Here is a 14,369-nt window from a genome sequence, read left to right on the forward strand (position 1 = left end):
CGCTCGCCCCAGACACTGGACCGCGCCCAGATTGGACCGCGCCCACTGAGACGGTAAGCGCCGAGAACCAATGAGCAGCCCGGGGGCGAGGCCTGGCGTCGCCAGGACGCCGAGCCACGGGTGTAGAGTGGATCGGGGAGCGGGATGTGTCTCCTGCTTGGGGCCACGGGTGTAGGGAAGACGCTGTTGGTGAAACGCTTGCAGACTATCCTTCCGCGCCGGGTGGGGGGAATGGGGGTCCGGGGGCCGCTGGTGGCGAGCGGGGTGGGGGGGCTGGCGAGCGGGGTGGGGGGCGCCCGGGCGGGGGGCGCCCGGGGCGGGGTCCGGCCAGCGCTCCCTCCTCGGCCCCGTTCGGAGACCTTGACTACCTCGCACAGCTGAGCTCCCGGGATGGGAAGGGCGACCTGGGCGATCTTCCCCCCACGCGGCCCACGGTAGGCATCGGCCTCTTGCAGGTTTAGGAGAAGCGGGTCCCCTTGCGGTTAGAATAGCGCTTTGGGTTCTTTTTTTTTTTGGTAATATTTATTTATTTGGTTGCGGCAGGCGGGCTCCTTGGTTGCGGCATGCTTGTGGGATCTAGTTCCCTGACCAGGGATCGAACCCAGGCCTCCTGCATTGGGAGCCCGGAGTCTTCACCACTGTGCCACCAGGGAAGTCCTTGGGTTCCTTTAAATGGAAGCTGGGGTCTGGCGGGTCAGTGTGTTCAGTACAGACTTAAGGAGGTGGTGTCGCCGCGGGGAGCCTGGCTCCGCCCAGAGTCCCAGGGGATCCGGAGCCTCCCGCCCCTCACCACTGGTCAGACTGCATTTGCTGCTCGCCGTACAGGGCGAATCCCGCTGGTGGGCGTTGGTGCCCTGGCCACAGCCAGCCCTGAGGGTTCTGGACGCCTGGGAGCATCTTCAGGCCTCCTCCCATACGGGTTCCGCCTTAGGGCCTAAACACTTGAGAAGACCTATGCTGGGGGTTAGGTTGCAGTGTAAAGGGCTGGGCACGTTGCTATCCAGGAGTTCCGTGTGGGAAAGCGCTTGTGGTGGTCTCTGTGCATCCTGGTTTTTTCCACAGGTGGGTACCAACCTAACGGACATCGTGGCTCAGAGAAGGATCACCATCCGGGAGCTGGGGGGGTGCATGGGCCCCATCTGGTCCAGTTACTATGGAAACTGTCATTCTCTCCTGGTAGGTCGTAATCTTTTGAACTTCCTTTGGGGAAGTATGTCCCTATTCTAGCGTTGTCTAGTCCCCAGTTTCACTTTGTGTGGGATAGAGTTTGGTTTCCTGGGCAACTGTGCGAGTCAAGGAAACAGGGTCCAGACTAGAGTTGCTTCCTTCTGGGACCCCAGCCTGATCCCTAGGGCTCCTGAGCCCAGGCTAATGTGAAAACTCACAGAAGGCTTGCTGAGGGCAGTGTTCCTTTTCTGCAGGTAACTGTGCCATCCACTCACTGCCTTATTGCCCTGGGTATGTTTTTACGTTTTATGTTTGAATTTTATATCCCCTGGTTCGTCCCATCCTGGCAAGGCCTGTGCCCCAAATTCTAGGACCCTTCCTTGGAAAAGTAATGGCCACACAAGTAGAGACTTCCGCGTAGGTGGAAACAAATAAATAACACCGGTCCTTCTTGCACAGCTCGCTCCCCTCTGCTCCTGCCTTTCCGGAAGCCTTTCTCGCTCTTCCTGAGCCAGGCCCGCCACGCGAGGAGAGGTTTGGCAGGGATGGTGTTCCATCGCAGGGGGGTCCTAATTTCCATTTACTTCTTTCCAGTTCATGGTGGACGCCTCTAACCCCACCCAGCTCTCTGCATCCTGTGTGCAGCTCCTGGCTCTCCTTTCGGCAGAACAACTTGCAGAAGCATCGGTTCTGATTCTTTTCAACAAAATGTACGTGTCCGTGAGCTGAGACGGAACGCGGGGGTGCCCCAGGGCGGAGCTCCTGTGGAGTGTAGCAGGAGGGTGGCTCATTAGGGAGGGGGTGCAGCGATGGCAGCCCAGTCTGACAGGTATTGCTTTCACTCCAGTGACCTGCCCTGTTACATGACCATAGAAGAGATAAAGTCGTTAATCAGGCTCCCGGACCTCATTGCTTGTGCCAAGCAGAACATCACCACGGTAGAAATCAGTGCCCGGAAAGGCACTGGCTTGTCAGAAGTGCTGCGCTGGCTCGAGGACACCCACAGAACGAATGGTTGACTGCAGGGCCAAGAAGCGTGGCTGGCCCGCTCTGTGGCAAGAAGGCAGAAGCAGCACTGCTTGGCCTCTGGCCATCTGCTGCTTTTATAAGGGCAGGATAAGCCCTAGAAGATGGGGTTCTGTGCTGAGTTGCAGTGATGGGTAAACTGAGGCACCCAGGTTATAGAATTCCTGACATCTGCCCTCTGGCTCCAGCGCTGGGAGAGGAGGACAGGCCTTCCAGTGGCTTGTGTCCTACACCATCCTGGGATGGTTCTAGGGGATTTGTTCCCCTCCCCCTAGGAGAGCTGCTCTCTCAACTCTGACACAAGCTCCAACCTGTTGAGTTTCTGATACCTTGACAGTATAAGGAAGCTTGTGGGAAAACACCTATTGCTTGGTGCATTTGTGTCCTAGGGCCTCTGTAACAAATCGCCACAAATGGTGGCTTGCAGCAGCATAAACTTACATCCACGGTGCTGGAAGCCAGAAGTGGGGAGGCTCTGAGGGAGAATCCATTCCCTGCTTCTAGTGGCTGCTCATGCCTCTTGGTGTCGTTGGCTTGTGGCTCGCAGGACTTGAATCTCTGCCTCTGTCTTCACGTGGTCTTCTCTTCTCTTTTTATAAGGAGGATGTAGGGCCCACCCTAAATCCAAGGTGATCTCATCTCAAGATCCACAGTTACATGTGCAAAGATCCTTTTTCCAAAGGTCACCTTTGCATGTTCCGGGGGTTACAACTTGGATGTATCTTTTGGGGCCACTATTAAACCTACTGCAGTCTGGTAAGAAACCCTCTGCTTCTGCGTGTGGTTGTGAGTTTCCTACAACAGCTTCCTCTGTCTCAGCTGGTGGTCTAGCTCACTGGGTCATCGGCCCAGGCCCTCAGCCTCCTCGCGGTTTCCAGTTGGTCACACTGTGGGCGTGAGGGGAACTCTGTTCTACAGAGGTTTTAAATGGCGCCCCGAGAAAGCTCTGTATGTCCTGCAGGGCAGTGCAGTCTCAAGTCTTCCTTTCCCTGTTGAAGCGATAGCCCTCCCAGTTCAGTGCTGCCGTTCCCTGGGAAGGTTCTCAGTTGGCTCTTGGATGTACAGGGCCGGTGCCGCCTTCTCAGGCAGACCACGTAGGTGCCAGTGGTCCCCCTCCATGGTGGGTCTGTGGAGATTTCACAGGACCCACAGTGACTGGCTGGCAGATGTCCCCCAATCTCAGGGCACCGAGGAGAGCATGGCCAGACCTTGAAGTGTCAACCATTCATGGGCCACATGCCTAGTTCACCTTTTGGCTTGATGCAGGTGTGTTTTAACAAAGCATTTTAGCATTTTCCAAATGAGGCTGCCACAGGTGGCACTGTTGAGGCCCTCCGAGGGCTTTTGGAAGGCTGGCATGGCCCCCATTGGTCTCATGGGGACCCAGGGCCCCAGCATCCCTAGGTCTCTCTAGGGCGGGAACAGTTCACACCAGCCTGCCTCGGCCACCCCTGTGGTTGTGTCTTTGCCCCAGCCACTCTGACCCCAGGGCCAGACATCCAGGCCCAGAGGGGACAGGCAGGGCTACATCTGTACTCCAGGAGATTGGCCTGAGGGGCCTGGGCTCCCGTTGCCCTGTGTCCTCGACCCGCTCCTGTTTCCCTAGGTGCTCTGAGAAGCGGCTCCCGGTTGGAGTAAATGTCCTCCGTGAAGAGATCCTGTAGCTGGGCAGGTGATCCCGAAGAGCCCTGAAAACAGTTTTCCCAAGACCTGCAGGACAGAACAGCCGGTTTTTTGAGGTGGTGACTGGCTGGACGGCTCAGGCTGAGGCCATGGAACGGTGCTCTGCGGTGCCCATAACACCTGAACACGGGGGCAGCGGTGGTTTGGAGCCCCAGTGGGGACCGCTCTGTGACTGTGACCCTTTAGGGGGTGCTGGCCACCTGGAACCTGTCTTTTCCCTTCTGGGATGAAGCGAGGTTCTGAGCAGAGGCTGTCTGGGACCTGAGAATCTGATGAGGGGCTGGGCACTCTCCCTGGAGAACGTGCCACCTGCACACACTCCCCATTCGCCCAGGTTACAGGGTGAGCTTCTGAACGCTGGGGTCCTGCTAGGCCCCCCAACACCACCCCCCAAGGTTGGCTATCAAAGGGTCCCATCCATCCTCAGTGTCCCCGTTCTCAGAATTGCCTACAGAGCTTGGCAACATGGTGGCTGGACGGCCCCAGAGCTGCTGACGTGGCCTGAGTGCTGCTGCGGCCTCGCCACCCACCCTGGTGGCTCCTGGACTCGGCCATGCTCTGGCTGCCCCCAGCCCTTCTTTCCTTCTGCCAAGCCTCCCACAGGGCCTCCTCTCCTCCCCTTTCGTGCCCTCCCATCCCCACAAGCCCCTGCTCAGTGTTTCCGTCAGGTTGTCCCCCACCCCCACTCTGGTCAGCTGCAGGTAAGAGAGCTCCAGGTCAACCAGGGCTTCAGTTCCCACCAAGCCTTGCTTCAAACTGCTAACGTGCCAGAAATGGCACGTAAATTCCACCTTCCATGTCCTCCACTGAGGGTGCTGGGGACTGTGCCAGAGAGCAGGAAAAAAACAAAACGGCTCAGGAAGAGACACAGGTCAGGGGAGAGACGGACCTGGGATTTCCAGGTCCCTGCTACGAGCAAAGGCCACAAATTTCAGGACAGTTCTGAACGGCCCCATCCAGTGATGGAAATGCCCACTGGTGCTTGGAAAAGCCATTGAGCCTGCATCTCCAGGTTTCCAAGTATGGACTCCAACCACGGAGTAAGTGACACCTGGGAATAATGTGCTGCTCAGATCTGCTGGGTTTTATTACCAAGAAAAAAGAGTGTTTCAACTAGGGGAGGAGACTGCCTTCCTCTATGGCTCCTAAGCTGACATGCAGAACAGGCCAACCTGAATGACAGCCTCACGTGCAAACCAGCAGGCCCCCTGTTAGCGCACCTTATAAACTGGTGTGTCTGGTGGAGTGGACACCTGCCCCTGCTGTTGGGTTCCTCTGCTGTTCTTGGTCTGGGCCTAGTGAGTGCCGGGATCTAAAAGGAGCAGCAGAGCTAAGTGGCCCTAAGAGGGAGGAGCTCCGTTCCCACACACACACACCCTGAAGCTGGGGCAAGTACTCCATCCAGCGGGAGGGAAAGCAGCAGCCGTGGTACTTGCCTGCACAGCCCAGCGTGGAAACCCAAATTCCATGTGGATGCCACAGGGCCCTCTGAACTCAGTACTGACGTCTCAAAAGTGCTGATGCCGCCACCTGGTGTCTGTGTTCCCAGACTGGCTTGGGGGGCGGTGCAAGAGTCCCCCAGGTATCAGGCAGGACCAAAGCAAAGACCGCCTCCTGCTGGCCCCAGGCCCAGAGCAGGCCTGGGGCACTAGTGCTGTCACGTGCAAGTTTTATATTTTGTATAAAATATAAAACAGTATGTCTAGGGCCTCCCTGGTGGCGCAGTGGTTGAGAGTCCGCCTGCCGATGCAGGGGACACGGGTTCGTGCCCCGGTCCGGGAGGATCCCGCGTGCCGCGGAGCGGCTGGGCCCGTGAGCCATGGCCGCTGAGCCTGTGCGTCCGGAGCCTGTGCTCCGCAACGGGAGAGGCCACGGCAGTGAGAGGCCCGCACACCGCAAAAAGAAAAAAAAAAAAAAAAAAAAAAAAACAGTATGTTTAAGGTAATTCACCTGCTCACCTGTTAAAAATGAGTAAAAGAAAATAGTTTTAAAATATCAGTAAAATTAGGGGAATTCCCTGGCGGTCCAGTGGTTAGGACTCCGTGCTTTCACTGCAGAGGGCCCAGGTTCAATCCCTGGTCCGGGAAACTAAGATCCTGCAAGACACGTGGCATGGCCAAAAAAATAAATCAGTAAAATTAGATAATTTAATGAATTGTGAATTTCATTCACAAAGTGATAGCTTTTTAATATTTAGGAGTAAACTGTCAAGAAATGTAAAGGACACATATGAAGGAAACCACAAACTAGCAGCAAGGAACAGAAAAGATTTATATACACAGTGGTTCTTAACTGGGGCAGTTTGGCCACCAGTGGACAGTCTGTAAATATTTTGGATGGTACAGCTGCAGGGTAGGGCCTGTGCTCCAGCATCTATATATATCTATAAATATAGAGAGAGGGAAAAAGAGAGAATGAAATTTATTTTAAGGAACTACCTCGGGACTTCCCTGGTGGTGCAGTGGTTGGGAATCCACCTGCCAATGCAGGGGACACAGGTTCGAGCCCTGGTCCGGGAAGATCCCGCATTCCGCAGAGCAACTAAGCCCATGTGCCACAATTACTGAGTTTGTGCTCTAGAGCCTGTGAGCCAAATATTATGCAGTATTTTGTGGGAAGCTGTTGGATCCAGGGTTGGTGTCACATTCCCAAAATACAGTCCAGAAAAACTCCACACTGCTCCCTCCCAGGCGCTCCAAATTGCCTGATGGACCATTCGAGGTTTGGCAAGTGGGTTTCACAGAGCTGCCCACCATCTCATGGGTATAAATAATTCCTGGTAATGATGTGCATGTTTCCTCAATGGACTGAAGCTTTTCCACGTAGACAAGCCACTGCCTCCTCTGTGGCTAAGATCCCATCGGAGAGGAACGCTTCTTGAACTTCATAGTGATTGGGGAACCCACTGTATTGGTCAAGTGCTACGAGTCTGTGCCATTTGGCCAGTTCTCATCAAAACCCCCTTGGGTCGGTGTAAGCGCCAATGAGAATGTGATCGGAAATCTCCCCCGATATCAGAGCTGGCTGATTCTGCAGCCCAACAATGGTCACTTGACTCACTGGCTAAAATACTTTTAGACAACCACATAGCCTTCGATTTCCTACTTGCTGAACAAGGAGGCATTTGTACGATTGCAAATACTACCTGGATAAACACTTTTGGGGTAGAAACTCAATTACACAAAATGAGGACACAAGCCCAAATTTCACCTGACTCTCTCTGGTCCTTTGCTTTGTTCAGCTGGCTACCTTCAGGTCTAGGGTCATGGTTTAGAACCGTCATACAAACTAAATGTCATAGTATTTCTCATTCTGCTTTGCATATTTTTTATGGTTTTGTTTTTGTTTTGGCCACACCTCGTGGCTTGTGGGGTCTTAGTTCCCCAACCAGGGATTGAACCTGGGCCTTTGGCAGTGAAAGCACAGAGCCCTAACCACTGGACCGCCAGGGAATTCCCCATTTTTAAACTTTGTACATGTTGCCTATCAACCTCCTGTAGAAATGACACAATGAATAGTATGATGTTGGCTCAATGCCTTGAGATGACTGCTGATGCCTGTAACTTCATAAGACACGATTTTAAGAGTGAAAATGGCTGAGAGTTCCTCCTTCTTTCTTTGTTACTCAAACGTGGGCTCACTTGGTTTCAATCACTATGCACTTTTCCTCTGATGTGAGACATGACGTCCAGGAAAGGTCCTGGTGCTAAGAGACAAAACACAATTCCACTAAAACGGATCAGTGATGCTCTCAAGGAAAGATCTTCATCTAAAGGGAGGAATGTGGAAATGAGCAAAGGAAAGCTCAATCAGAATGGGGTAGGGAAGCTATGATGGGAGGGCTCTCAAGCATGCATCCCTCACCACAGCTCACAGACCCAGCAGGAAGGTCTCCGTCCGGCCCAGTGACAAGCTAACCACTGACTGCAGCCAATGGAAAACCACCAAGGCCCTCCTAATTTCCTCCTAAAACCTACTAAAAGCTGACCTTCCCTTTGTCTCCTCCAACTTGCCAGTTTGCTTGTCCTGAACTGAAATTCTTCTGATTCCAAATAAACTCATTTTGGCTAAAGACCTTATGCCATTCTTAAGGTCAACACCTTTAACCCGGGCTGAGTGTCTTGATGGCTGATCCTACCTGGGTTCTGTCTCTAGGGATGACCCGAGTGTGGGCTCCATTTCTGAGGGGTGATACCCAGCTTGTGGGTCCATCTCTGAGGGGTGAGCTCTGGCCTAGTCACCATCTCTGATGGGTGAGATTGGGCCTGGTGACATCTCTGATGGTAAAGCCAGCCTGAGCTAAGTTGACCAGTTTTAGGGGCACTCTGACAAGGGCCTGAGGGAATGTAATTTCCACATTTCATGGGACCAAAGGCAAACTTCCCTCACCATGACCTGTTTCCTCATTGCCACATTCATACTGTACTTGCACTGTATCCAAGAAACACCGGTGTTTCTCAGCGACCCCACCTCACCCCTTGCTCTTGCTGCCCTGCCTGTCTCGGGACCCTATTGTCAGAAGGATGCCAACATTGAACCAGAGATGTGCTGCCTGCCCCAACTGCCACGTGATGGGGGCAAGTCCTGGCTACTGCATGGCAACCAGCGCCTGGTCATCCCACGCAGGAGCCGGGGCCACCCGCCATGCAGAAACACATCCCTGAAAGAGTGACAGCCCTGATTCCAGGTAGAGCTTCCACAACTTAAATTTTTTAATTCAAAAATAAACTTCGCAACGGGAGAGTCCACAACAGTGAGAGGCCCGCGTACCGCAAAAAACAAAAACAAAAATAAACTTCATTACATAAAATGCAAACTTGGGGAAGAGCAAAATAGATTCCACAGAACTCCACACTCATTCTCTAGGACTGCCAGTGCTGAGGCCCGGCGCTGACTGAGCTGTCCAGGCCATCTTTGCTGGCTAGAGAAGCCCAAGTTGGAGAGAGTGAGGGAGCCCGGCAGCTGTCCTTCTCTGATGGGGCTATCAGTGGCCTGCCCCATCCCTCCATGTTCAACTGCTAACAGTCTGTAAGCCCCGGCCCCATTCTCTCACTTGTATCCCACATCTGAGCAGGATGATAAACCCAGGTGCTCCCTCCTTTGGCACCTGTGGGAGAGTCAAACCTCGCCGGGCCCTGCCCTTGGCAGGAACTCACACGGCCCCTCTGACTACAAGAAAGTCCTGGGCTGGGCTCCTGTCCTTGCTGTCAAGCCACTCTAGACCTGCTGGAGAGCCCTGCCCTGTCCTCCCCAGAGACCTTGATGACATAAGGACCCAGCCTCCCCAAACCTCTATGTGGATGGCTCAGTCTCCACACCTAAACATGAGCTGGGGTGGCTCTACCTGCCCTGCGAGGACCGTGACAGCACTGCCGTGAGCTGGTCTAGGTGGCCTAGATGCTGACCCCCGCCCTTTCCCCACACCAACCTGCTGCCTGGCTCTCACTCTAGCTGTACTGCTCCGTCGAATCCAGCAGAGCCTCGCTTATTGACTTAGTTAACCTAAATCGGCAGTGTCTACAACTAACTGGTATTTAGGGACAGGATTATGGGATTGGCCCTCTGTAAAGTGGCCCTAGGTTGTGTCTCAGCCTGGACCTCTGTTTCAGAACAAAGCTGTATGTGATGCTAGGCTCAAGGGAATGATGCTGGCTGCATCTCACCCAGGCACTGGCCCCATCTCTGGGGGCTCAGGAGACAGACGACGCCCTGTGTGAGACATGGGGCCGGCGGGTGGTCACTCACGAAACAGCAGTCTTTAGGGAGAAAAAACAGGAGCCCTCTCCCCAACTTGAGTCCCAGGATGTGTGCCAGGGAGAGGACTCTTGACTGCAGGCCATCTGCCCATCTACCCCCAACCCAGGTGCAGCATCTCTGGTCCCTCACCATCACAGCTGCGTCTTTGGCTTCTTCCCAGAAGGGAGGTGGGGTGGCTGTCGTGACTGAGCCCCCTGCCGCTGCTGCTGCAGTTTCTTTAGCGCCCTATAGGCGTTCACAGCCCGCTCTCTCTCCTCCGCCATGATCCGCTGTCTGGCCAGAGAGGTGGTCAGAGGCTGGGACACACCGCCAGGGCTTAAAAGCATCTTCAGCATCAGAGATTTCTTGCCAGGCTGAGGAAGAGAGAGAGGGAGGTTGAGGCACAGATTCAGGAAGAAGGGGAGGTAACAAAGAGCCTAGGTCGGTCCAATAGCTTAAGCCCAGTGAGAACATGGTGCCCTCCACCTGTGTGCCCTGAACCAGGCAGCACCGAGGGGCAAAAAGGGCAACTCCCCCACCCCTGCTTACCTGGTCCCTACTTGTGCTCATCCTGGGCTTGGCAGTCAGCTCTGGGGGCTGCAGGGCAACCTCACCAAATTTCACAGTGTCTGGAGGGGCAAAGAAGAACTGAGGCCTGCTGCCCACACAACCACTGCAGCCCTGGCACCCGGAGCCACTGTCCACCCACCCACCGACCCTGGGGAGACAAAGCTGCCCTGAACCAGGGCTGACACAATTGCTTTGTGAAGAGCTACCTCGGAGCAGCTCCTGCTCCAGCCTTTCTGCTGCCTTTTCCTCCCTCCTCTGCTGGGCCTTAACCAGCCGTCGCTTCTGGAACCTGGGAAGAGAGCACAGTGCTATTCATTTTCCTAAACTCTCATTTCACTGGACTCAGGAAGAGGCAGAGGTCACCCCTGCCCACGAGGGACGCATCATGAAAGACCCCAGGTGGCTGCCTCTGAACCCCAGGACCCACAGAGAGCGCTCAGAACCTAGGAGGCCCCTCCAAAGTTCCAAGTCAGGGGTCCTCAGTGGCTGCGGCTGTACCTCTACAGCCCATCGGACAATGTCTGGAGATGTTCTGTGTTGTCACAACATTGGGGGGTGAGGGGGGTTCCTGGCACCTCATGGGTGGAGGCCAGGAATGCTGCTCAACGCCCTACAGTGCACGGAATGGCCCACCCCCGAGAATCGTGCTGGCCCCGCACAGCAGCATGTGTGACATGGTCCCTTATTGTTACTAGAATCAATGTTCAATGACAGTTTTGGAGATCACTGTGGTTTTAGGTGGTACCTGGGATATGTTTTGTGTGATGTAATTTTCACTGGCTAACATAAGTACATGTATGTTAAGAATCTGGACATAGGGAAACTCTACAAAGCTGAAAACAATCTAACTTTCACAGCTTTTAAAAGAATTTCTTCCTTTTTTTTTTTTTTTAATTTAGGCCACACCGCATGGCATGCGGGATCTTAGTTCCCCAACCAGGGATCGAATCCACGCCCCCTGAAGTGGAAACTTGGAGTCTTAGCCCCTGGACCACCAAGGAAGTGCCCAGTTTTAGAGAAATTTCTGATGAAAGCCTGGCTTGATTCATGACAAAAGTTGCAGTAAAGGCAGATACACATCTCAAAAAGCATTTGTTTGCTGACACCACTGCCCCAGCTCCCACCCACAGGCTCAGGGAGGTGGCACACAGCTTGCATCCCAGACTTCTCCAGGGCTGAGGGTATGGCTGGGCAGGGGAGCTGCGGCTGGCGGTGGGCTTCCTCCTGGGGCCAATTTCACCACTTTACCCACCAGGAAGCTGAGTCTGAGAGGTCATAGAACTTTACAAATGACATAGCTACAGGCTCTCAAATCTCTTTTGGGCTGGAAAGATGAACCCTGGAAACCAGCTTCCGTGAGGCAGGCATAGTCCCCTGACGGCCTGCAGGCCCTCCTGGGAGGACACTGAGCCTCACTGTTTTTCTACTTCCCTGTAACAACTGGCCCGGGGTGGACAGCTGGCCCTCAACCTCCCTTGGCTCTTGGACGCCTTGATGCTTTCCAGAGAGAGGCACAGACAGAGCTAGGCCTTCCGAGCTCTATGGGTTCAGAGCCTCCCAGAAGCGCTGAGGTTAAGTGGCTGCGGTACAGAGAAAAACACCCACTGACTCCAGGTCCTGCTCGGCCTGAATCATGGGGTAGGTGGGGTGCCCCTTGGCAACAAGATGCTGTCAATGCAGAAGAAATTGGTGGGACCCCACAGCCCTGCCTCCCAGCCCCTGCAGGCCCCACTCACGCTTTCTTACTCTCCGACTTCCCCTTTTTGGGAGCCGCCTGCACCTCAGGCTGCCGGCCGGCCTGGTTCTTGCTGAGGAACAGCACGTGCTGTGCCTCCTGCTCCATGCGCTGCACGTAGGCCCTGTCGGACTCCCACTTCTTCTGCTCGAACTTGGGTACAGCGATGTCCGGCTCCACTCCCTTTGCTTCCTTCTCCAACGTCTTACTGAAGGCCACCTGGGCTGAGGACAAAGGGAGACCTCAGAGGGGAAAGTCGTGAAGTGAAGGCAGGAGGGAGCAGGTGGCGCTGGGCTGGCCGCCCACGTTCATCTCCCCTCCCCAGGCCACAGGAAAGGAAGACCAGGCTCACGTGGGAGCTAAAGAGGATCTAAGATGCCAGCTGGGGGTAACCTGGGGTGGGACCCCCACAGCCCACTGGTACATGTCAAAGATGTCCTCTGCAGCTCGGTTGAAAAAGGAAACAGGAAATAACCTAAGTATCCGTCACTAGCTGACTGGCTGAATGAATCCCCCTATGTTCATCCAGAGATGTCACTGCACAGCTGCTGAGAGCTCGGAAGAGCTACGATAAGGACGTGGCAAGACCTACAAAATCCACTGGTAGTGAAAACCCAGGACACCAAACAATATAGAGAAGGAAGGTATAGCTTTTACCTCATAAATATGTGAAAATATGCATATTTCCCCTGGGAAGGTAAACAAGACGGACAGCGGTTTCTTTTAGGGGCAGGGAGCAGGATTCAAAGACAGGGAAGGAGGCCACGCCTCACCTCGTATCTTTCAGTACTGTTTGATTTCACCACGTGTGTAAGTTTATGTCTTTTAAATAACTTAAACCCCAAAAAGAGCTGATTCAATAGAGCATGGTTCAGAATGTGCCATCTTCCATCTGGGCCAGTGCCCTCCTCTACCCCTCCCCCTCCTCAACTCTTTATTTCACTATCGCTTTGGTAGCCATCTAACCCCCAATGAAAAGCCTAAGGTTGACAAAGAAATTACAAAACAGCATTGCTGCAAAATCAGTCCCATGTTTGGGAAAACAAATACCTGTACGTGTACACAAAACACAAACACCCTGGGCCCCGTCCCCCAGCATGTGGAGTGTTATCTCTGGCAGAGGCTGACAGCTGGGCACCCTACCTGGCCTTGGGGGGAGGGTGGGAGGGATGAGTTTCTCAGGGGGTCTGATCAATTCCCTCCGTAACCTCTAGAAACCATACACTTCTCGCCACCATGATTTCTGCACTCAGGTCCAAGGAACCATCATTTCTTACTTGCAAGAGCCTCGCTGGCCTGCAGTGTCCTCTCGCCCCCTCGACTGTTACACGGTGACCTTTCCTTCAAGTAAATCTGCACTGACCGTCCCCTCTGATGGATCTCCACTACTCCTGGGAGGGGAAAATCAACACTTCCACCTTGGCCCATGAGGCCCCAGGGGCTCCTTTTGGAGCCTCATCTGAAACCACACTGCCACCTGCTGCCAGCCACCACTCTGGCCCTGGTGACACCAGCCTTTGGTCAGTCCTCCACATGCTCCTGCACCGCCTGACTGCTGGGGTCTGGCAGATTTCTTCTGCCTGAAACGCCACTGAATACTTGTGCAATTAAGTAGATGCAAACACGCAAGGCTTTATGGCCACCCAGCATGGGCCTGCAGTTACCCTCTTTCTTCCTCTTCTTGTTACTGATGGGGTTTTTCATCTCCTGGCGGCTCCTCATGATCTCTCGGAGCCGGAAAGGGATTTCCTGTTCATCTTGGTTCTCAGGCTTGCAATTCACTTTCTTCTTTTCTTTGCTGGGAAGGAGAACACGGGGGTGAGACACGTCTCCAATCGAGCATAAGGAGAATCAGAGAAACCGAAGCTGAGCCTGGAGAAAGAAACTTCGCAGGCCACCCTGGCCGCTGTAGTGCGTGCCGGTCAAGGGAACACGGCCTCATCCTCGCCCGCCCGGAGGCTGTCCCTGGACCGGTTTCTCACAGGACGCTGGGTGGGGGGCGCTCCGAGAGCCCCAGGGAGGCCCGTCGCTCCCTGACCTCGTCCAGGATAGCAAAGACGGCGCCCCGGAAGGTGACAAGTGCCACACCGGAGACTCCCTCACGCCTCCGCCCACCCGGCTGACCCTCCGGGCCGCCCACCGCACGGACCACACAGCGCGCTGGGCCCGGCGCGGGGAGGGGTGCCGGGGAGTCTTCAGGGCGATGAGACCGGCACCCACCTGCGCGGCCCCGGCCGTGGCGCCAAGCGCTGCTTCCCCGGCTCCTGCTGCCTCCGGCCCTGCGGTCGCCCTGGGCTCCCTAGCCCCGCCGTCCCCGCCGTCCTCGCCGGCACCGCAGCTCGGCGCCGGGATCCCGCCATCTGCACGCCCTACACTCAAAAGAAAAGCCACTTCCGCACTCCCGCACGGTCCGGTCCCATGCCTGCTATTTCCGCTTCCTGCGCTCACTGGG

At 54.8% G+C, this 14,369-nt stretch overlaps 2 protein-coding genes across 4 annotated transcripts; one reads left to right on the forward strand and one right to left on the reverse strand.

Annotated features, from left to right (window-relative positions):
• Positions 1 to 144: 144 nt before the first annotated feature.
• ARL16 (ARF like GTPase 16) lies at positions 145 to 3,102 on the forward strand (the record flags this gene model as incomplete). The annotated part of the gene is given in 5 exon segments (XM_082603094.1): positions 145 to 220; positions 223 to 434; positions 1,063 to 1,176; positions 1,762 to 1,877; positions 2,015 to 3,102. Coding segments are annotated over 5 exon segments (690 nt in total). The 3' UTR covers positions 2,187 to 3,102.
• Positions 3,103 to 5,819: 2,717 nt separating this feature from the next.
• Positions 5,820 to 14,340, reverse strand: CCDC137 (coiled-coil domain containing 137). Of its 3 annotated transcripts, none has more exons than XM_082604321.1 (7): positions 14,138 to 14,340; positions 13,582 to 13,715; positions 11,919 to 12,141; positions 10,389 to 10,471; positions 10,162 to 10,241; positions 9,763 to 9,986; positions 5,820 to 6,259 (listed from the first exon to the last, which is right to left on the reverse strand). In XM_082604321.1, the coding sequence occupies exons 1-6, from the start codon at positions 14,275 to 14,277 to the stop codon at positions 9,765 to 9,767; spliced, it is 882 nt and encodes a 293-aa protein (XP_082460447.1). In that variant the 5' UTR covers positions 14,278 to 14,340; the 3' UTR covers positions 5,820 to 6,259; positions 9,763 to 9,764. The 3 variants fall into 3 exon arrangements, with proteins under 3 accessions (XP_082460447.1, XP_082460446.1, XP_082460445.1); XM_082604320.1 differs by lacking the exon at positions 5,820 to 6,259 and adding an exon at positions 6,271 to 7,582; XM_082604319.1 differs by lacking the exon at positions 5,820 to 6,259 and having other exon boundaries at positions 8,567 to 9,986.
• Between the last annotated feature and the right edge of the window lie 29 nt (positions 14,341 to 14,369).

This window comes from Mesoplodon mirus (genome assembly GCF_964341445.2).
Source record: "Mesoplodon mirus genome assembly, chromosome: 18".
NCBI classification, from domain to species: domain Eukaryota; kingdom Metazoa; phylum Chordata; class Mammalia; order Artiodactyla; family Ziphiidae; genus Mesoplodon; species Mesoplodon mirus.